This window comes from Abramis brama (assembly GCF_963993115.1).
Source record: "Abramis brama genome assembly, chromosome: 24".
Lineage (NCBI taxonomy): Eukaryota > Metazoa > Chordata > Actinopteri > Cypriniformes > Leuciscidae > Abramis > Abramis brama.
The window spans coordinates 13,561,613-13,585,111 of record NC_139986.1 but is presented as its reverse complement, the minus strand read 5'-3'; the positions used below and the strand labels follow the sequence as shown (position 1 = coordinate 13,585,111).

General features: G+C 36.3%; 1 protein-coding gene across 1 annotated transcript; it reads right to left on the bottom strand.

The window, feature by feature from the left end:
- Window positions 1–4,907: 4,907 nt before the first annotated feature.
- ube2wb (ubiquitin conjugating enzyme E2 Wb) lies at window positions 4,908–22,928 on the bottom strand. Its single transcript, XM_084102124.1, has 6 exons — window positions 22,871–22,928; window positions 21,761–21,852; window positions 11,053–11,155; window positions 8,815–8,970; window positions 7,080–7,155; window positions 4,908–6,989 (listed from the first exon to the last, which is right to left on the bottom strand). Exons 1-6 carry the CDS (start codon window positions 22,883–22,885, stop codon window positions 6,976–6,978), a joined length of 456 nt encoding a protein of 151 aa, XP_083958250.1. The 5' UTR covers window positions 22,886–22,928; the 3' UTR covers window positions 4,908–6,975.
- Between the last annotated feature and the right edge of the window lie 571 nt (window positions 22,929–23,499).

Sequence of the window (23,499 nt, the reverse complement as noted above, 5' to 3'; positions counted from 1 at the left end):
ATTTCTGTTTAATAAATTATTTAATATTTCTATTTCTATGATTTAAAAAAAAAACAAAAAAACATTTAATATATTGTCAAATGTTGGCAAAAGAGATGCGTCTAATCTTGAGGATGGCTAAAGACTCAGCAGCTCGGGTTGAATTAGGCAGGTCATTCCACCAGCTTGGAACAGTCCAGGTAAAGGTCTGTGAAAGAGATTTAGTGCCTCTTTGGGATGAACGCAAGCTTCTGGATGGCACGTTGGTCTGAAATGAAGTAATGAGTTTAGATATAGGGGTGCAGAGGCAGTGGTTGTTCTGTTCTGCAAACATAATTACCTTGAATTTGATGTGAACGGCAATTGCAAGCACACTGTAAAAAGTGAACAGTTGGATCAACTTTAAAAAAATACTTCAATTGGTAACACCTAAAAAAATTAAGTTTTCTCAACTTAAATTATCACATTTTATCAACTTCATTTCACTAGGTCAATCACACTTATATTATTTGAGTTCATTCAATCCTATATTTACATTAGTCTAATTTACACTGCAGTGCAATTTTATGTGGAGAGGTGTGATGTGTGTTAAAGACCACTCTTGCAGCAGCATTCTGGATCTGTTTCAGTGGTCTGACAGTTGATGCTGGAAGGACTGCTAAGAGAGCATTTACAATAGTCCAGTCTGGATAGAACAAGAGCTTCGACAAGGAGTTGTGTAGCATGCTCCGATAGGAAGGGCCTGATCCTCCTTAATATGTTGTATAAGGCAAATCTGCAGGATGGGGCAGTTCTAGCAATGTGGTCTGTGAAGTTTAACTGATCATCAATCACAACTCCAAGGTTCCTGACTGTCCTAGATGGAGTTATGGTTGACGAACCCAGCAGCAGTTGTGATGAAGTGCTGGATTGGATACATACATACACATGTATACTGTATATATACATACAAGTACATACAGTGGGGGAAATAAGTATTGAACACATCATCATTTTTCTCAGTAAATATATTTCCAAAGGTGCTATTGACATGACATTTTCACCAGATGTTGGTAACAACCAAAGTAAGCCATACATACAAAGAAACAAACAAAAATAAGTTCAGAAATTAAATTATGTGTAATAATGTGAAATGACACAGGGAAAAAGTATTGAACACATGAAGAAAGGGAGGCGCAAAAAGGCATGGAAAGCCAAGACAACTGCTGAAAACTTACAGTAATTAAAAAGCAATCCAGCCCCCTGTCAGTGGAAATTCATAACAGGGTTCAGTCCCAAATGATGGCCTACAAAAAGGTCTCATTGCCAAGGTGTCACACAAGACACATCTCATGATGGGTAAAAGCAAAGAGCTGTCTCAAGGCCTTCGCAACCTAATTGTTGCAAAGCATAATGATGGCATTGGTTATAGGCGCCATTCTAAGCTTCTGAATGGTCCAGTGAGCACTTTTGGGGCCATAATACGGAAGTGGAAAGACAATAATTTCACCATAAATTTGCTTCGACCAGTGCTCCTCGCAAGATTTCTGATAGAGGAGTGAAAAAAAATAATCAGAAGAGTTGTCCAAGAGCCAACACCAAGTTGTATGGTGTTTTTAGGGTAATGTGCACTGCCATTTCTCCTCCAAATATGGTGTGTATTATGGCATCCAAACAGTTCAATTTTGCTCTCATGTGTCCACACTATTGAAGGGGGTGGATTGGAATCCACTGCTGCTTCAATGTATATGTAATGAGTGATTATCATCAAGGTATTAATCAATATTTTTCCTTCTAAATATCACATGAGTTGGATGACTTCTCTGGAGATTTTACTTTGTTATTGAAGTTACCAGTGTGATTACTGAAATGTTATTTTCATGTATTCTTTAATGTCAGTATTTGATATTTGAATGTAGTAACATTGCTTGCCTATTTATCCCGGCTTCCAGAAATTAAATAAGGACTTGTTTTGTGTTTGAGAAAGGTCTTCAACATGTTAAAACACATAGGGATCATTAAAGTCTATAGTTTAAGGGACCATTTGTCATTTAAAGCCTATACTTTCCATTTAGAATAAAGTGTCCTATCCTGAGAGAAAGAACTTATCATGTTTTGAGACGAGACTCCTGTTTATAGTTAGAGCCTGGCCAAATCCAACCTTGGAAAAGATGTGTGTCGGGGTGTGTGTTAGTCTTCTTGCTTACAGGTTAAGGAACCACTGGCATTGTTGGGGATTGACTGAGTTGTTGTTTGAGACAAGCTGGCACCCAGCAACCCAAATTTGCGACCTGGAAGGTCACGACGTGCCTAACTTCAGGGTCCGAGTGTCAGCGGCATAATCTATGGAGATATGCTTCAGTCTATCTGTATATGTATGGAAAATTACTATGTTTATCTATTTCTTAGCCAATGAGAATCATTCAGCCTGTAAGCAATGACGTAGCTTAGACCTTGGAAATGGTATAACTGCTGTGATCTTTGTAACTGTAAGCGGGGCGGCCTACGAACTCCTGTGTGAGTCTTGAAGCTGACTTCTGCTGATGAAACTGCAAACTATCTTCAGTAAAACTTTTCTTCAATTTTTTATAATTCTGACTCCAGGTCTTCTTTTCAAACATCTGGTCCATGGGTCCTAAACTGTTAACCCCTAACACTATATTCTCCCAGTATTTCACTGGCTTTTCCAAATGTTGTGCAGCAAACTTTAAATGAGCTTCAACATGCTTTTTTTTTCAGTAATGGAGTCTTGCGTGGTGAGCGTGCATACAGGCCATGGCGGTGGAGTGCATTACTTACTGTTTTCTTTGAGACAACAGTACCTGCTATCTGCAGGTCTTTTTGAAGCTCTCCACAAGTGATCCTTGGCTCTTGGACAACTCTTCTGATTATTCTTTTCACTCCTCTATCAGAAATCTTGCGAGGAGCACTGGTCAAATTTATGGTGAAATTATTGTCTTTCCACTTCCGTATTGGCCCCAAAAGTGCTCACTGGACCATTCAGAAGCTTAGAATGGCGCCTATAACCAATGCCATCATTATGCTTTGCAACAATTAGGTTGCGAAGGTCTTGAGACAGCTCTTTGCTTTTACCCATCATGAGATGTGTCTTGTGTGACACCTTGGCAATGAGACCTTTTTGTAGGCCATCATTTGGGACTGAACCAGCTGTTATGAATTTCCACTGACAGGGGGCTGGATTGCTTTTTAATTACTGTAAGTTTTCAGCAGTTGTCCTGGCTTTCCATGCCTTTTTGCGCCTCCCTTTCTTCATGTGTTCAATACTTTTTCCCTGTGTCATTTCACATTATTACACATAACTTAATTTCTGAACTTATTTTTGTTTGTTTCTTTGTATGTATGGCTTACTTGGGTTGTTACCAACAACTGGTGAAAATTTCATGTCAATAGCACCTTTGGAAATATATTTACTGAGAAAAATGATGACGTGTTCAATACTTATTTCCCCCGCTGTATATATATATATATATATATATATATATAGTTGTATAATATCAAGAAAATGCAATTACCTGCCTCCTTGTTTATTGTAGATGCCTTTTTGTTACACATATTTAGCCAATGTATTGGATATAATGCATTGCATTCATTGTTGTTATTTATTTTGTTTGTAAAAGATGGCTTATATTGTTTTGGCATAGATGTACTTGTATGTATATGTGACTGTGCTAACCCATGTTAAGAGGAGCAGAAAAGTGCGATTATGTGTGTGCGCTAGAGGACTCCTAGAACTTTAAATGAACTCAGCCATTTTAGTTGAGTTTACTGGAGTTCAAGGACATGAAGAGGTGGACCGCTTGCACCTGCCTGGAGAAGGATCTGGGAAACTTTGGAGGAGTACCAACCTAACGCCTGTTGTAAACAACAGAAGTATAAAAGACTGATGAACTGTTTGCCTCTTGGGATACTGATACGGCAGTGCCCCCGACATCCTAGAAGCCCAGAGCTGAGGACAAGAAACCCCAAGCAGAAGATAAGAAGCTCAGAGCTTACTACACCTTTGTTTCAAAACGTGATTATTGTATTTTATACTTAAATGATGAAGTTCTATTTGCCTTTCTATTTTTGTTTATTATAAAAAGAAAAGTAACCAATTAAAAGAAATTTAATTGATTACAAAATCTGCCTACTGAGACTTAGATTTATGATGCTGGAAGACTTTTAATGAGAACATACCACAGAGGAGTCTCCTGACCAAATTGTAAGTACCTTTTGAATGCTTATGGTTTAGGTCAGATTTGACTTTCTTTACCTTACCTGAGAATAATAAATAAATAGGTAAAAGGTGTTAAGAGTAAAGTACACACCATAAAACAATATATATATACATTGTAAAAAGTGAACAGTTGGATCAACTTAAAAAAATTACTTCAATTGGTAACACCTAAAGAAATTAAGTTTTCTCAACTTAAATTATCACGTTTTATCGTGATAAAATGTTTTCTTCTAGAAGCGCATTTGTGAGGTCAGGCACTGATGTTGGCTCGCAGTCTCCGCTCTAATTCATCCCAAAGGTGTTCTATCTGGACTCTGTGCAGGCCAGTCAAGTTCCTTCACACCAAACTCGCTCATCAATTTATGGACCTTGCTTTGTGCACTGGTGCGCAGTCATGTTGGAACAGGAAGGGTCCATCCCCAAACTGTTCCGACAAAGTTGGGAGCATGAAATTGTCCAAAATGTCTTGGTATGCTGAAGCATTAAGAGTTCCTTTCACTGTAACTAAGGGGCCAACAACTGAAAAAAAACCCCCACACCATAACCCCCCCTCCACCAAACTTTACACTTGGCACAATACAGTCACGCAAGTACTGTTATATTTTGTATATATATATATATATATATATATATATATATATATATATATATATACTGTATATATAAAAGTGAACAACTGTGGTTATGCAGAGAGTAAATGATAAAGACTCACTCAAAACCTGTATTTTTATTTTTAAATTAACAGGCACAACTTACATAATTTGTACATACCAAAAAAGAAGAAAAACAATAACTCATATTACATCTTATAACTTGCAACCCAAAATTTTATTAGAACCCTTCATTAACAAAAAAAAAAAAAAAAAGTTTAGATACCCAAGTCTACTTAACCGTGTACACTTATTGGCTTCCTTTCAAATGATGACAGGTGTCCAATATAATACCAATATAATTCTCAACCACCAATCACACATTCAAGTTTAGCCCTGTTGTCACACATTTTCTTTCAGTAGTAAGGACAACTACATGTGTAACACAAAATAAAGTATCTTGATATTGTGTGCAGAGGGAAGAATCATGGCCATCTCCATTTTTTTCTACTCCAACACATTCACTTGGAAGTATCACAGACAATGGAAAAGACGACAAGCCAACCAGGTTTGGAATATTCAAGTATTTCTGAATAAATGGCTAAAAAATACATCTTTGGAGTGTATGAAGTTAATCAATACATTAGGGTTAGGGTTAGATATTGTACATAAAACATATATAACCGTTGGGGACAGATTATCTTTATTATTATTATTATTCCAGATGACAAATGCCAAACTACCGATAATCTCTGACCCTAGTAACACTCATTTTTGGAGAAATAATTTGTGGAAAAAGTGCAGGATCCAAACATTATCAAATATGTGCTCTGCATTTATTTCATTTGTCTATCTACATGTAGACCATGCTGCCAGTTTAGTTAATATCACTTTTAAGAGTAATATTATGCATACATTTTTATTAAACTATGTAACAGTCCTTTAAGGGAAAATATATTCGAATGGAAAATATTTAGGAATATTTGTGATTTTTTTTTTTTCCTTGAAAAAAATTACCTGAGCCAGACAAGTATGACCAGGATAATCAACATCTTGAGAATATACAAACCACAATAACTTCCAAACCATCTGAGGTTACAGAGAATAAAGTACCCAGAATTAAATAAGACATACACTCCCAAACATACTGCCATTCTTCTACTCTTTTTTTTTTTCATTACTTGCACAAAAAAGTAAAAGCATGACCAAAAATATGTGGAAGAAAACAAGGAAGAAAACTTTTAAGATGGAATAGTTTAAAGAGATTTGAGCTTACATCTCAATACAAAACATTTTATACAAATAAGAATACAGAACATTCTTGCCAACATTCAGTATATTGGGTTACCTAGCTTAGCTTTAATGCCAAAACTACACAGAACACTGGTTCCATCCCATATGACTTGGTAGAGGTAAATATGAGTTCATGGATGGTCAAGGTTGGTTCTAATGCTCATACAGACCAAATATAGTCCCAACAAGCACAAGTGACAATGAAACCGCCATTTGATGTCAGAACTGGAGGGGAATGAGATAAAACTGTACCGTTCTTAAATTAAACTATTTACAGTGGAGCATCCAAATTCTCCCTGCTGGAGTGGCTCGCCATCATTAGAACTGCATGTCTGCATAACAATAAACTGTTCTTTTCTTAGATTGTTTCACAGTGCATATAATTTCAGTAGGAATAAAAGGAAAGAGAAAATCAAAGGGACATTACAATCTTTTCCAGATTTGTTTTGGATCCATATTTCTACAATATGATTTGGATTTCTCATTATTGGCCCTGATATGCACCCATTCTTGTTATTGCACGTGACACATGGACCTTAAAATATACCAATGACAAAACAGAACAGGAACATGTGCGATCCAAGACAACAATAATCTCAATATTGAAAAAAAAAATCATTCTTCCTGGATAAATTTAAATTTCTCCACACCAAACAAACGATGGGTCCGTTTCCATCCTCTCTCAAATTTATTTCCATTCTTCCATCGTTTTTTTTCCCCCTAAACATGCATCCAACTGGTTACCGGTAACACAGCTGACATCATCTCCCATGTTTGTGGTGGAGTCCATGCTTGAGTTTGAGTCCAAGGTAAAAGTTCAGAGACCATATGATTTTAAAAAAGTGCTTTTATAGGTCAGTAGGACTTCTTCCCTCCGGAAGTTCTAGAAAGTTCATATTAACAGGTATCATCTGTGAAAAAAAGGCATATTTTAAATACATTTAAAATGCATTTCCACTAGAAATGTTTTATCAATTTTCAAATAAAACATTAGTTCTTACCATGATACCACCATTTTGTCTTCTTTGGATTTTTATTACATGTCCGTACATAAAAGGAGTTATCAGGTGGCCGCCTCTGTAAAGAAAAAGTCATAAATAAATACAAATAATAATAATTATAATACATATATTTTTATATAAACTACCGTTCAAGTTTGGGGACGGCATGTTTTTTTAATGTTTTTAAAAGTAGTCTCTTATGCTCACTAAAGCTGCATTTATTTGATCAAAAATACAGTAAAAACAGTAATATTTTGTGGAAACTGCTACATTTTTCTCATGATTCTTTAATGAATAAAAAAAGTTCAAAAGAACAGCATTTAAAATGGAAAACTTTTGCAACTTTATAAATGTCTTTACTGTCACTTTTAATTAATGTAATGCATCCTTGCATTATAAATGTATTAATTTCTAAAATAAAAATAAAAAATAAAAATCTCCTTTTGAACGGTAGTGTATATACTACATATATGAAACTAGTTCACAGAGACAATGTTTACAAAAATCAATGCAAATGTATGACGCTTTTAAGCTTTTTGGAGTTTCTTTTACATTTTGTCAAGAAAATGTCATTAAATGTTTGAATAAGTGGGTGTAAATTTAACAGATTATAAATGCTTAATTTTCGACTGTTTTCCTATCCTGTCACTAAGGTCAACCAGTCAAAAAGTCAGCGTTAAGACACATTTAAGCACGTACTATAATAAGTAAGCCATTGATTCAGAAAGGCACCAAATATAGCTGTGTGATGCGGTTAATGTCTTACTATTGTAACTAATGAACAAACATATCCGTCTAATATGTCCCATATTAGAATCTAAGTGTGCCATCTTTACACATTCATCTGCACTGTTACTTTAGAATCCAAAGAGATACAATAACCAAAATCTAAAAATCTAAACACCCACATGATCTTATTCCTAAATGACGACGATTCGGCTATGTCTATTAAACATTTGACGAGTACGATCACAGCGAACATTCAAATCTCTGTTGGCACTTCCGCTGATCCAGAGACAGCATTTGTGTAGGTATATTTCAACCAGACAGTATCATTATTTCTGTGTTACACTTATTTAAATGATCACAGAAGTACTGGGATAAAGGTTTATAGTTCGGATATAAACTCTGATATCTACGTTAGTGATCAAAATAGAGGAAACCACCTCATGAAAGTAATTTGATGATTCAAATAAAGATTGTATCAATTATATTACACCTGTAGATGGCGACAAGTGAACATTCATTCAAGAGATTCGTTCAAAAATGCTCGCTGCGTCTGAATATGCTCCCATCCTATATGATAGGCATAAAAACAACCGAGTAGTAGAAGTATGTCCGAATTTGTAGTATTAATAAAAAAAAAAACAGTAGGTGAAAAGTCCCTGGATGACCTACTACTTCCGGCAGGTTCTGAAGAGTACATTCAATGGACACTTCACTATCCCATGAGGCCACGGGAGAGGACTTGTGAAAAAAGGTGAAGCATCACAACTGTAGCCGTAAGTCACATGACAGTGACAACATGGCGGGTGTAGTATGTCCGAATTTCATTTATACTACACGCATTCATACCATATAGAACATACTTTTTTAACTGTAGCAATTAACATTTTGCCAGAATAGTGGGAGAACTGTGATCTCTATTTTTAAACTGTGATTCTCAATTCATCCAGAATTGTGCAGCTCTAGTACACATCAAGAAAACTATTGCACTGTGACGCGAGACACTTACCTTCTCTTTGCAGCTAGACAGCATGCTAATAATGCTAAGACAAACAGACTGCACCGAAAGAGCTGGTGACCAATCCTCCGTTAAGATGGACAGGCAGATGTGGCCATTGCTATAAACATGGGGATGGACAGGTATATTGTCTCCTGTGAACATTACCTGTCAAAACACAACATAAACACAATTAAAAAAAAAATCTTTCAATATGGCACACTATATGACCATGTGTGCTTGCCTTGCTCCAAGCTGCTCTTTTCAATACAATGAAAATAAATGGTGACCATCTGATAGACACTTGAAGAAAACTTGAACGATGACGACACCACAGCTGCCTTGTACCCGTAACCAGATTAAACTTTTTTTGACAAATTTTGCAACATCGACAAGTTATTGAACTAAATTGAACTAACACTGAACTGACTCAAAGTGAACAACAACACTAGTCTTCTGCTTACAGGTGAATTAAACTAATTTCATAATGAACTTTACACAGTCATTGAACTGAACTAACACTGAAATTCAAACTTCAGCTGAATAATGACACTATTGTCTTCTGTACAGCAGAATTTAAAATATCTCGTATTTGATGAAGTTTGCATCATTGATTGTTATTTTTCTGTTCATCACTGAGAAGCTGCTTTGAAACAATATGTATTGTATAAAGCGCTGTATAAATAAAGGTGACTTGACTCGACTATGGTGGTCAAGCAATATTTTCCATGAATAACTTAAATTTTGACCTGTTCCTCCTACAAAGCTATTATATAAATTCAGAGGACTTGAGATTTAGTGCATTTAGTTTAGACTATAATTTTATGATGCTTTTATGGTGATTTTTGTCCTTTTCAGAGATTGAGAGCTTCAGTCCACATTCACTTTATGGAAAAGAGCAGCATAGACATTCTTCAAAACTTCTCCTTTTGAATGTCATTTGGATTTGGAACAACACAAGGACGAGCAAATGATGACAGAATGTTAATTTTGGGGTGAACTATCCCTTTAAATCATAAGCCAGTGCTTAGTCCTCACAATTGGCATGAGGCCGCTAGATTAGGACGTGGAGACAGAGACAGCCGGCTGAATGAGAAGCCGGCGCCAGATCCGGACTTACATACGGAAAAGCATAGAGCGCTCGCGATCATAATACAGCCAGTCTCACTTCCGATTAAATGCACACAAACTCTGCTAGGGCTACTTCAGCAACGAAAAAGATTGAGTAACTTTTAATCTTAAGTGCTTCCTTCCTTTATCACATGTAAAAGTCATTTGACTAAGAATATACACTAAGGCATACACTTACCTTGCTCCATTTAGACTTTGTATCAGCTCTAAACCATCAACAGCATTTCTGTCACTTGTTCTAATGCATTTTTTCGACTATAACAGTCCCTGCCTCCATAGAGTCATGCAGTTCTTAACTCTAAAGTGGTGTGTGAGCATGTTTATCTAATTTGGTCTATACCGGTCTGTTATTTATAGTGGGACTGATATGTAAAATAAGATCAGAGCTAATCCCCTCAAAGTTGGCCTTTAAATCCGCAGTCTACAAGCTCAATCTTGTGTAGATTGACCCTATAATGTACACTTAGCTACTACAAATGAATATTAAAGTGAGTATAGCAATGCACAAAATGTGATTTTATGCAAATGAGCAGGTACATGTGATCCGCCCACTGTGAGTGATTGTAGTTGAGTGTAAGCAAATGGAGGAGAAGTTAATGTTACCATGAGTGATCAATCATCAGCGATATATGATTTGTCTCTGCCTACATACAGAAATATAATAAAATGGTAGATGGAAAACCAGTGTTACTGTTGTCTAAAACTAAAATTATTAAAAGTATTTTTGTTAACTGAAAGCTTAAATGAAATAAAATATAAATATTAGATGATAAACAAACTAAATGAATTTTTAAATGAAATAAGTTTAGGTTAAAATATTAAAACAACCACTAAAACTAAGATTTAAATAAACCATTTACAAATATTTTAAACAAAAAAATTATACATGAAAACTGAAAATATAAAAATAAAAGCTAATACAAAATGTTAATAAAAACTATAATAGTATATAACACTGGCCAGAAATTTGGCAAAGAAATTAATTAAAAAAATAATAATAATTAATTCATTCCTATTCATTTTGCAATTAAAAATATATTCTAAAAATATATATTTTGACCATATTAAATACACTTTATTTAGAATTAAAGAAAGTGAATAAAAAATATTTTGAATTACCTGAGGCGAGTCAAAGGGATAACGACCACTAAATTTAAATAGAAGCTGAAATTTCTCCCCTTCATAAAGAGTACCAGATGCTCCTTCCATATCCACAATCCATCTGTAAAGAGAAACAGAAAGAGATTACAGTTTTTTTTTTTTTTTTTCGCTTTGGTACTTTAGGTGTACATTTTCAAAACTCTTACTACAAAAATCCAAACTTATTGCACTTGTAACACAGCTGGTCATTCTTTCAAATCCTGATCCCATGCTTTCATAACAGTTATACACATTTCAGTCCACATAACTATTGTGTCAAACACAAGATTACTGCTATATGTAATGAGAACATTTGGTTTAATCACCAAAACACAACAGTCTGATCATCTTTCAATTTAGTACTTTTAACAATCAGTTAATTTAATAGCAAACAAAGCAAAATACATCACACTTTTTGCTTAAATAATTACAGTAATACAGGCTACAGATGCCGCATTAGAAAATACCATTACCTAACTTACGTAACATAAAATCCATAATGTTTGTAATAGTATCTATTCAGTGTGTTATCAAAAGGTGTGATGAATTTATGAAACTGTCATGAGGTTTTGCGCTAGAACAGAGTTTGCTGGCAATACAGTAAATGTTCTCACTGTGCCACATGACTGAATACTGCAGTTGACCTGTATAAGGGTGAGTTACAGTAATGTGGAAGTCTCTACCATGGTAATCGGTTTACAGTATCACATGGCATACATTCTGGAATGTAAAATGCTTTATACTACAGGGCCGTTGAATGCTTGAATCTGATTGGTTGACGAACGTTCTAAGGTGTGCATTATTTTCAGGGAAACGCACAGCTAAAGTAGTTCCAGGCAGGTCTCGACCGCATTACAGTTCCATATCACTTCGCGTAGTCAACTGTAATAACGGAAAATAGGATACAATTCATAACAAGAAAAAACATTTAGCCCCATGCGCTTGATCTGCAATTTTCAATGTCTAGCTTCACAATCAATGGAAACATGCAGTTTAATTTTAATAAATAAAGTATATAGTCCTATATAATCAATAGAAAATTAAACTGAATATAGGCTAAATAAATGGATAGTCCTGCAGCACGGATTTTTATTGCAGATAATTTAACAAATAAATAATTATTGATTGGCCTACTTGTTAAAAGGGCTTTGTGTTTCATTTATTTGGCTAGTCTACTGTCATCTGTCAATAATAGAAACAAAAGAATGAACGAATTAATTAAAACGAATTGAATTAATAAATAAATAATAATATTGACGCACATGCTTTTCTGTCTCATTATTGCACATCTCTCTCTAATAACTGCATTAATAACTGCATAAAGCCGGGGACACACTTTAAGGCCGGTTATGAATGTAATTTGATACTTATGACTGATCATGCCCAAACGCGTGTTCAGCGCGTTCAGTCTGTGTTCAGAGTCGGTGTTTAAAATATGCTGCGATGAAAACAGTCAGAGAGTGTGTCAGCTAGTCGTGTGTCCCAGCATTAGTCTGCTATCAGTGGCTCAAACCTCCGTTACTAACTCTAAAATGACGTTTTGGAATTAGCAACGGAGGCATGGGATTAGATGCGTAAGAAATTAGTCCTACATACAAGTAAGGAATAATTGACGACAGGCCGTTGAATTATTAGAAAAATAATGCACACCCGAGGTGGTAATGCGGTCACGACGCGAAGCGGAGTGGCCGTTACACCTCGGTGTGCATTATTTTTCTAATAATTCAACGGCCTGAAGTCAATTATTCCGCTTATACTACAGTTACCACACCTCGAAACATTGTTCAGATGATGTATTTCAAGACGTTTGTAAAGTTTTTGTCATTAAAACGCTCTTGTATGTAGGACTAATTTCTTACGCATCTAATCCCATGCCTCCGTTGCTAATTACAAAACGTCATTTTAGAGTTAGTAACGGAGGTTTGAGCCGCTGATAGCAGACTAATGCTGGGACACACGACTAGCTGACACATTCTCTGACTGTTTTCATCGACTGCAGATTTTAAACACCGACTTTGAACACAGACTGAACGCGCTGAACACGCATTTGGACATGATCAGTCATAAGTATCAAATTACATTCATAACCGGCCTTTAACTGTGTCCCCGGCTTTATGCAGTTATTAGAGAGAGATGATGCAATAATGAGACAGAAAAAGCATGTGCGTCAAAATTATTATTTATTTATTTATTCATTTCGTTTTAATTAATTCGTTCATTTTTTTCTATTATTGACAGATGACAGACTAGCCAAATAAATGAAACACAAAGCCCTTTTAACAAGTAGGCCTATCAATAATTATTTATTTGTTAAATTATCGGCAATAAAAATCCGTGCTGCAGGACTATCCATTTATTTAGCCTATATTCAGTTTAATTTTCTATTGATTATATAGGACTATATACTTTATATATTAAAATTAAACTGCATGTTTCCATTGATTGTGAAGCTAGACATTGAAAATTGCAGATCAAGCGCATGGGGCTAAATGTTTTTTCTTGTTATGAATTGTATCCTATTTTCCGTTATTACAGTTGACTACGCGAAGTGATATGGAACTGTAATGCGGTCAAGACCTGCCTGGAACTACTTTAGCTGTGCGTTTCCCTGAAAATAATGCACACCTTAGAACGTTTGTCAACCAATCAGATTCAAGCATTCAACGGCCCTGTAGTATAAGAGCGTTTTAATGACAAAAACTTTACAAACGTCTTGAAATACATAATCTGAACAATGTTTCGAGGTGTGGTAACTGTAGTATAAGCGGAATAATTGACTTCAGGCCGTTGAATTATTAGAAAAATAATGCACACCCGAGGTGAACGGCCACTCCGCTTCGCGTCGTGACCGCATTACCACCTCGGGTGTGCATTATTTTTCTAATAATTCAACGGCCTGTCGTCAATTATTCCTTACGTATTTGATACCATCTGTCTCCCTTCTTATGATGCATCTCTGATCAATCATTGACTTTCATCTCCCTTGTGTTTCTCTCTCTCTCTCTCTCTCTCTCTCTCTCTCTCTCTCTATTGAGAAAGAGAAAAAAAATGCCTACTCTACTGCCAGCCATAACTTCAGCAATAAAAAAGAAAGAGACAGGAAGTAGCAAAATAATGAGCAATGAAAGACAAGACAACCATTAAATATCCTGAACTAAACAATAAAGGAAGCGTCACTATGTCAGAGGTCAAACAGATGATGGCTCTTTCTGGCAGAAAACCCTTGACTGAAGTCACTCTGGGATATTCTGGTCAATTTTCAGTCATTTTGGCTATCATAAACTTATAGAGAGCAATTTAACAAGCCGTCCTTTCCTAGAAACAAAGGTATTTAAGTGAGAGTGAAAATAGACAGAACTAAAGAGGGAGGTGATTTTCCTGACTCAACGCATGGGACTCACTGGGATATAATATCACTAGGTGCTCACAGCTCACATGTGTGTCCTTCACTCTAAAGCAGGGGTCCCCAACTGGCGGACTGGGGTCCAGGTCCGGACCCCAAGACCTTTTTATCCGGACCTCTAAACATTTTTGTTAAAAAGTTTTGGAATAAAAATAAAAATTAATTTTTACCGAAAGTTATTTTTGAACAGGCGTGCGCGAGGGCAGCTATGTCTATGTCAGGTCCTTTGCAAGAGCGGGGTCCGGAGAGATCACAAACTTTGGCTTGTACACACATTACTATGAGATTCGTGAATGGATTATTATGGCTTTGTCAAAAATTAGAAAAGTGGACTCTGAAAACCGCATCTTTCAAGATGAGTGGACTGAAGCGTACGCGTACATTTTGCCGTCATCGAGCTCTACGAGGCCCGTGTGTCTTATTTGTTCGGAGTCTGTTGCTCTTGTTAAAAGTGGAAACATCAAGCGGCATTTCGAGACAAGACACACAACTTTCAATGAAAATTACCCGCCAGGATCACCCGCGAGGACAATTGGTGAACTGAAAGGACAGTATGAGCGTGCAACACGGGTGATAACACAGTCCCTTACAGCACAGCAACGAGCCTACGAGTGCTCACTTCGAGTACAGTGGATTTTGGGCAAACATAAAAAGCATTTTACTGACTCCGGAATGGTGAAAGAATGTATGGAGGCGTTGGCAGACACGCTGTTTGAGGGTAAAGAAGGACAGCAGCTAAAACAAAAGGTTCGTCAGATTCCTTTATCATCCACAACAACAACAAGAAGAGCTGAGCTGCTGTCGGAAGATGTGCAGTCCCAGCTTGACAGCGCCATCCAAAGTGCCCCGTGCATTGCGTTAGCTGCTGATGAATCAACTGACGTGAGTGACAACGCTCAGCTCTTGGTGTATGTCCAATTCTATCATGAGGAGACTAAAACATTTGTAGAGGACATTTTAGGCGTCACAGCTTTAAAAACGCATACCAGGGGAGAGGACATATATTTGGCCATAAAGGAAATGCTGACACAGAGGAGAATTGATGTAAAAAATGTTGTCTCCATCACCACTGACGGGGCACCGTCTATGATGGGAAGAGAAAAGGGTGCAGTCAGTCGACTGAAAGAAGACAACCCAGAGCTCTTGTCATATCACTGCATTATCCACATGTCTGTTCTCTGCTCCACACTTTCAGAGCACCACGCAGAAGTTATGAACACCATCACCAAACTAGTTAACTTTCTCAGGGCTTCATCAGCTCACCAGCATCGTCTGCTCAGGGAGTTCTTAGCAGAAGTAGATGCTCCTGCCAATGACCTGCTCTTGCACTCCAATGTCAGATGGTTGAGTAAAGGAAAAGTGCTGGCTCGCTTTTGGAAGATAAGAAATGAAATTAAAGATTTCCTTGCACAACAAAAGAGTCACAAGGCTCAGGTGTTTTTGCACTTTTTAGAAGAGGAAAGTAACATGGACACACTGGCCTTTCTGGTTGACATCACAGGGCATTTAAATGACCTCAATCTGAAGCTTCAAGGGAAAGACAATTCTGTGTGTGACTTGGTGGCTGCAGTCCAGTCTTTTCAGAGGAAACTGGACATTCTGAAAATGGATCTTGAGCAGGACTGTACACATTTTCCTTCAATGAAGGAGATACAGGAGAGCAATGTCACTGCTCATTCTGACTTTATCCAAAAGTTGATTGAAAACTTTAAGGCTCGCTTTGATGGCTTTACATTGGGAGATCAGCTGATGCTCTTTGTTAGGAGTTTTTTGTTAAGAATGTTATTTCTTTCTCAAAGGAGGCAGTACATATGTACAAATGGGCTAATGCACAGGCCCTTCAAATGGAGCTAATAGATTTACAGGCTGATGTAGTGTTAAGAGAGCAATGTGAATCCTCTGACCCTGTCACATTTTGGCTGCAGACTGTGCCAAAGGCAAAGTTTCCTGTACTTAAAGTGGCAGTGTACACATTAACAATGTTTGGCTCTACCTATAGCTGTGAGTCAGCCTTCTCTACGCTAAACATCATTAAGAATAAGTACCGCTCACAACTGACCAATGACCATGTGCATGCATGTCTGAGAATGGCTTTGACTCCATTCCTACCCAGATTTAAGAGATTGGCTGCCAGTGCCAATGCAAATTTCTCACACTGAGCTAAGTTTACAAAAATGTTTACTTTATTTTTTGTTGCACTAATAGAAGTATTGTTTAACAATTTTTTATATAATGCATTATGAGGTTCATTATTTGTTCCCTTTTTGCACTTTTGAAATACAGTGTTTGCAAGTTTATGTGCAATAGCAGCTGTTCACAACACTGAATGTATTTTCTTTGAGTGGTTATGAAGGTAAATCATTTGCACCTAATATATTAAGATTGTGACTTTCAGTATTTATTTTTATGCTTCCTGTTGCTGTTATTGATGTTGAAAGGTTTGACATTTGAATATTTGCACTAAAATGAAATAACATACTTGAATGAATTTCAACAAAATCAGTTGAATACATTTAAAGATAAAGATTTTATTGTCATAGGTTTTATTGTCAATTTGTTGACATTGTTACAATTTAATAAAAGGAAAGAAAACTGAATTATTGCTGGGTGTTTTTGCATGTCCGGACCCTCGTTTACTGGGCTGATCGGGTTAGTGGACCTCTTGCCAATTTAGTTGGGGACCCCTGCTCTAAAGCATTTCACACTGAGATTACTAGCATACAAGGCCTGATATCACTGGAGGAAACATCTGGCACAGAGAGCGATATAAATGTGGTTAAAAGAATGAACTTTAGTTTTTGGGAACAGAAATGCACTACATTATATAATGAGATCATTTCTCATGTTGACATGTTACCCTAAAATGTAACAAATAAATATATAAATGCATTTAAAAATATATTATTAACAGATTTAACCATATTTAATTAATGAATCACAAGTTAATTTAGTAGAAGCACACCCCCCCCCTAGTAAAAGCATACATTTAAATTTGCAGTATCAATGTCAGAACAACTGAAAACAGAAAATTCTTGCGAATAACTCCAGCGTCAGATAAAGTGACATCCCACAATGCCATTTTCCTGCCACGGCATTATCATATCAACAACAGCAGTTTGTTTTCAGAAGAGTGAGAACATTCCGGAGGCAAAGTGAAAATATTCCTGGACCATCAGTGCCGCGTCAGCACAGGAGCTCACATTTCTGCCTTAGTTGCATGAAACATTACCTCACATGAAAGAAGATGCTATTATAGATATAGGGGTGTAATTGTACCGAAAATGATTGGTGCAGGTCTTTCCATTCTGTACAAATGTGTAGCGAACTTCTCTGTGTGTAGAACGTAATTTCAAAGTTTTCCCCTAGGATTGGACAATATCGTTTGTATCGATGTGTATAATAATGAAGGGCACAACTTGTTCACATTTTTAAAAATTGTAATGAGATATTCCATTGCTCGAAAAGTAATAATATATATCTCATATGTCTTTTTAATTTTAATTTAAAAAGCTATTTCTGACTGATATATTTTTAATGCCTAGGAAATATTTCCTAGTCGGAAATTGGACATGAACCCCCCTCTCAAGTTGTATTTAATACTGGGAAACTCTGAAATAATTTTTATACCAGAGTTGGCAGTGCCATAATGTACATCACCAAGCTTGGAAGGACCACTTAAATCTATATAAAGGCAGAGATTGCAACCGTCAAGTTTAGCTGATAATTGTTAATAAAATTGTTTAAAAAGTTTCAAGTCATTAACAGACAGCTTAAAGGTATCATGTCTTCCAAAAAACCTGTTGCTTATCTCTGTGATGATTTTCTCAGCTCTAAGATTGATAAGGCTCAAAGTTGTATAAATATTTACTTCTGTCCCAGCTGATTCGGCTCTCAGAAATTCTCCACACTTGATTTGATCTCTCTGGGCAAAGAAGTTTCACAAATGAAGGCTGCCACCTCAATAGTTGATCCTGTACTAACTTGCTTTTTAAAGCATGTTTTGACTCTGTAAACTCTGTTGTTTTGAGTATTTTAAACGACTCTCTACGCTCAGCCTTTAAAATGAATGCCGTTACACCTGTACCAAAAAAGACGATGTTGATTTGGACAATTTCAATAATTATCGTCCCATTTCTAATCTCTACTTCTCAGCCAAAATTCGAGTGAACTGTGCCATCCCAATTGTATACTCATCTTACACTAAATAATTAGTTTGAGCCCCTTCAATCTGGATTTTGCAAATATCATAGCACTGAAACAGCAATTGTTAATTGCTGCGGACTTGGGCTGCCTGTTAATTCTGATTCTTCTTGACATCAGTGCGGCTTTTGACACAGTCCATCATTCCAGATTACTCACTCGTATGGAATCTGTGTTTGGCATCTCTGAGACTGCATTAAACAGGTTTTAGTCTTACCTTTCAGACAGTTTGTTGCCACAGGTGGACACAAGTCCAAAATTAGCTCAGTCAAATTTGGTGTTCCCCAGGGGTCGACTCTGAGTCCATTACTTTTTAACGTATATTTTTCCTGTTGGTCAGCTCCTTAGATATCTTGGACTTAAGATTCACTTGTATGGAGATGACACCCAGATTTACATTCACTCAAAACTGGGTGATCATGTGGCTGTTGTTTTTCTGGAACACTGCATTTCTGAGATAAAAAAATTGGATGAATCAATTTTCTTTGCCTTAACAGAGATAAAACAGAGGTTATGATCATTGGTTCAACCCACCAGTTACGTAAAGCCTGTTGATGGCTCTGTCTCGGAGTTTTAAAAAAAAAGGGTGATTTTTGACGCTCACTTAACATGTGTCCCTTATGTCCAGAACACTGTTAAAACGTAATTTTTTCATCGCAGAAATATTGCAAGATTGCGCCCCATGTAATCATTTACTGTGGCAGAAAAATGTATCAATACATTTGTTTTCTCCCCTATTGATTATTGAAATGCTTTGCTTGCACGGGCCTTGAAAAATACCCTAAATAAATTGCAATATGTCCAAAAATCAGCTGCTAGAATCTTGACAGGGACCAGGACTAGTTGTTCCCTCAACTCGCTTGCGCTCTATGGGTGACAGGGCTTGAAAACTCTGGAACTCTATTCCATATGAGAATAAACATGCTTGCTTGAATCCTTGTTTAAAACTCACTTTTTTAGACTTGCTTATATGTGATTTTGTTATTGTATAGTTCCAGTTATTTTACTTTGAAATGTGCATTCTTTGTCAGAATGGCAGAATGGCAATTTATCCAATAGTATCTCGACACCCCCGGGTTGCCAGTTGGCGGAAAACACTGCATATTGCAGTTATGGAAGCCAGCAAACGAACTGGCTCAAAAAATAAATCTATGAACGGAAACATCATAAAACGTGGATAAATGACCTCATCAGTTTACAGTGTGCAAGTCTCCTCACCTTCCATTGTCAATTGTATTCACTCCTGTTGTGTGTCCTCAATCTGGCAACCCGCATCGAGTCTAAGGAGGAGGGGGCGGGGAAAAAACTCCCTCCAATATTTTAATTTGTACTGCAGTACCCATTTCAACCACTAGCTGTCAATATTACATACTGCACCTTTAAACATAGCAGAGGGGAGAACGATTGCTGCCGTGACTGGTATTATTTATTAGTTTTTTCCACAACAGCTTCATCGCCTTGTCTTGTCGTTAAAGTAATGCAAATATGAAAAGTGCCATTTGAAGCACATTTTATGTTTATACACAGCAAAAAGAGCATGTATTTGACCAAAATTCAAATCTAGATAGTGCGGTAAATGTTTGCTTGTCAAAGAATGTGACGCTACATTTTATTCAGAATTAAATGTCTTCAATAAATGTTGGCTTTAACAAGATTTCCCCAAGAAATAGGCAAGAATAAACCTGGAGTCCACCATAATTCCTGTTCTTTCGACAAATCTTCTATTGCGTTTCATTATATTTATTGAGTTGGCTCTTGCGTTTTAGATTTGACGCTTCAGAAATGTGACGTGATTTCCGTTAAGGGAGCATAGTGAGCATTGATGCTCCCTGGTTTTTGAGATGCATTGTGGGATTTTTTAGGGAATGTTCCAGTGCACATGAAGGATTTTGCGATTGAGACAGCCCTTTAATGACCGACACCCTAATTAGTGCCCTGACTACTGAACTGGGGAGCTGATTGAGATGCATACACCCATACAACGTGATTATCGGCCGATACCCCGTCTGCGGCCAATCGATCGGAGCATCCCTCCAATATGTGATTGAAATTTAAACAGCACAATTATTGGAGTTATCTCACATATTTGCAATTATATTGTATAACCATGATGAGACGAGTTATCAAATCGCTACAGGTAATACTGTTCAAATGCATCTTAAAACAAGGTTGGATTTGGTTGGGCTTGTTTCAACCCACCACAACTGCCCTAAAATCAAATCGACATCACAGAGAACATCCTCCAAAAAACTTGAAGGACAACAATGAACATAATTACAGCAATTAGTCAGGACAAACACGTTTGGCAAGCTGCTATACTTATAGCTCATACCTGACATTTCTTTGACACAAACCAAGACAAGGCTACACGGCTGAATAAAAATGCTAGGCTAACCCACATTACATTATGTTCCCGTAATACCGACCAGAGATCCGTAAAAGAAAACATTACATTTATAACCCTTGGCTGTCAAAGTTTAGCTTTCTGAAACCGAGTAATTATGTCAATCATTTATTCTCATTACTGCAGCACAGAAAGATATAAACACATACTGTATGTGAAGTCAGTTCGTTTCCAAATAGATGCACCACTGTGCACAAGACTGGTTATATTGAGATTCAGATAAGTAATCCTTTCTGGAACTATGTGATGTACACATGTGATGTACACTCTTTTGTCTTGTGACAGTTTTTCTCAAAAGACTGCTATATATTCCTAGACACGGATACGACCATGCACAAGCCAAAAAGAGGTCAATAAGGTTTGTTACAGCAATACTACCCTCTCGAGCTTTAATTTTTGATTAGTCAGAGCAGACATCACTATACATCGGGCAGAGCAGCCTTACAATTGACACCACATGGGAAATGTTTTGTTTAAAATTTAGAAAATATGCCCACAATGGGTGAGTTTTCCAGGCCTGACAAGACAACAATAGCGTAATGCAAAGAGTCATATTGCACTTTTAAATATGACGATCCCTGATACAGGGCGGCTTGAGAAATCTAGCCTGTTAATAAGTACAGCGTGATCACACACATGGGTATAAGATTAAACAAAGAGTCAGGAAGCGTTGGCCTTACTGTGTGATCGTGTTCTGTACGCTCTTCTCATTTAGGGTCATTCCAGGGGGTGGATCATTCTGCAAGGCTAGCAGTTCTTTCTGTAACCTTTTCTGTTGAGAAATAGAGAGAAAGAAAGTATTGAACAAACAAAGGAAAGAAAGAAAAAAATCTAAAGCAGAGGTTCTTAATTAAATAAAACCCCTTAATCTAAAGAATATGCACAGGAATATATCAGTCCAAAATAGCTCTTCAAAAAGTCATAAGAACATATTATTACATATAGACATATAAGATTAATCACATCTAACATAAAGGTTTTTGAAATATAATATGTGTATATATATGTATACACACAAATATTATGTAAACAAAATCTATATTAGATGCGATTAATCGTTTTAACAGCACTAATTCGAGCATTGCAACATCACAGTATAAGTTAATATATTTTTTAAAACTACTATAATTCACAGTTTCAATACATTAATTGTAGATATTATATTAATGCTGTCAAATCGATTAATCGCATCAAACAAGTTTGTAAATATATATTATGTGTGTTCGGTATATATATAAACTTTTAAGTTAGATTCGATTCATCAGCACTAATAACCACTGAAAACAGTGGCAACAAACATTGCCTATTTTTTGTAATTGCCAATATTCTATTCAACATAAAACAGTGATACTGAATAATATTAAGTCAAGTTGAATGAAAATATAACTTCATACGTCCTGCACAGTCACAAACAACCTTGCAAGGCTGGATAAAAATAAATAGACATTGATATCATGATTTCAAGCAATTAAAATAGCAGACACATGAAAGTTCTAGAAAGAACGCGTTGATTCTACTCATTACATTCACTGTGTTTGTGGTAAATCAGTAGTTTATGTGAGTCCTGCTCGCCAGCTGTTGCTTTGAAAGCACCGATAATTCTCACCCTGGCAGCTCAGGAACAGCGAGGAGGACAAGTTATGATTTCAGAAATAACACAGCAATATTCGATCCCCTTATTAGGCGTATCCAAAAAAACACCATTTACACTATCATAGACGACACACTCGACAACTGATCAAGAAGTGATTGATAGATTAAACAGGGTTAGATGTCAGCTGTGATCTTACCTGCATCGACGCCATGATGGATCCCCCTGCATCAGTGGCGCACAGTAACGCAGGGCCTGACGTCACCGTCACGTGACACACGAGAGCTTCTGTTTTGAGGACACGCTCTGATAGAATGATAGTCCAAAATCTACCCCATACATTGTCTCTTTATTCTAATAAATTAATACTAGTTACATGTTAATTAATCATAGCGATAATAAATAATAAATACCTATTATTTAATTATTCTGTTATCCATTATAAGTCACATAGGTTACGACCTGGTTTTCGACAGACGTTCAAGATAGGCTATATTTTTTATTTTCGGTTTTAGTATTCTTTTTAATCAGTTAATTAATAATTTATTTATTCATTATGAATAGTTATTATTGTTATTTTTAATAAATATAAATGTATTATTCTGTCACAGAAGATAGTCACATGGGTTTGGAACGACTTGCTTTCAATAAACAGATTTTTTTTTTTTTTACTCTTTTTAATTATTAATTAATTAATAATTGTTTATTAATATGAACAGTTATAATTAATAAACATCTATTATTTTTTGATAAATATAAATGTACATTATTTCATTATTCTGTAAAAAAACATTGTCAGAGCAAAGAAGGCCACATTTTGGAACTTTC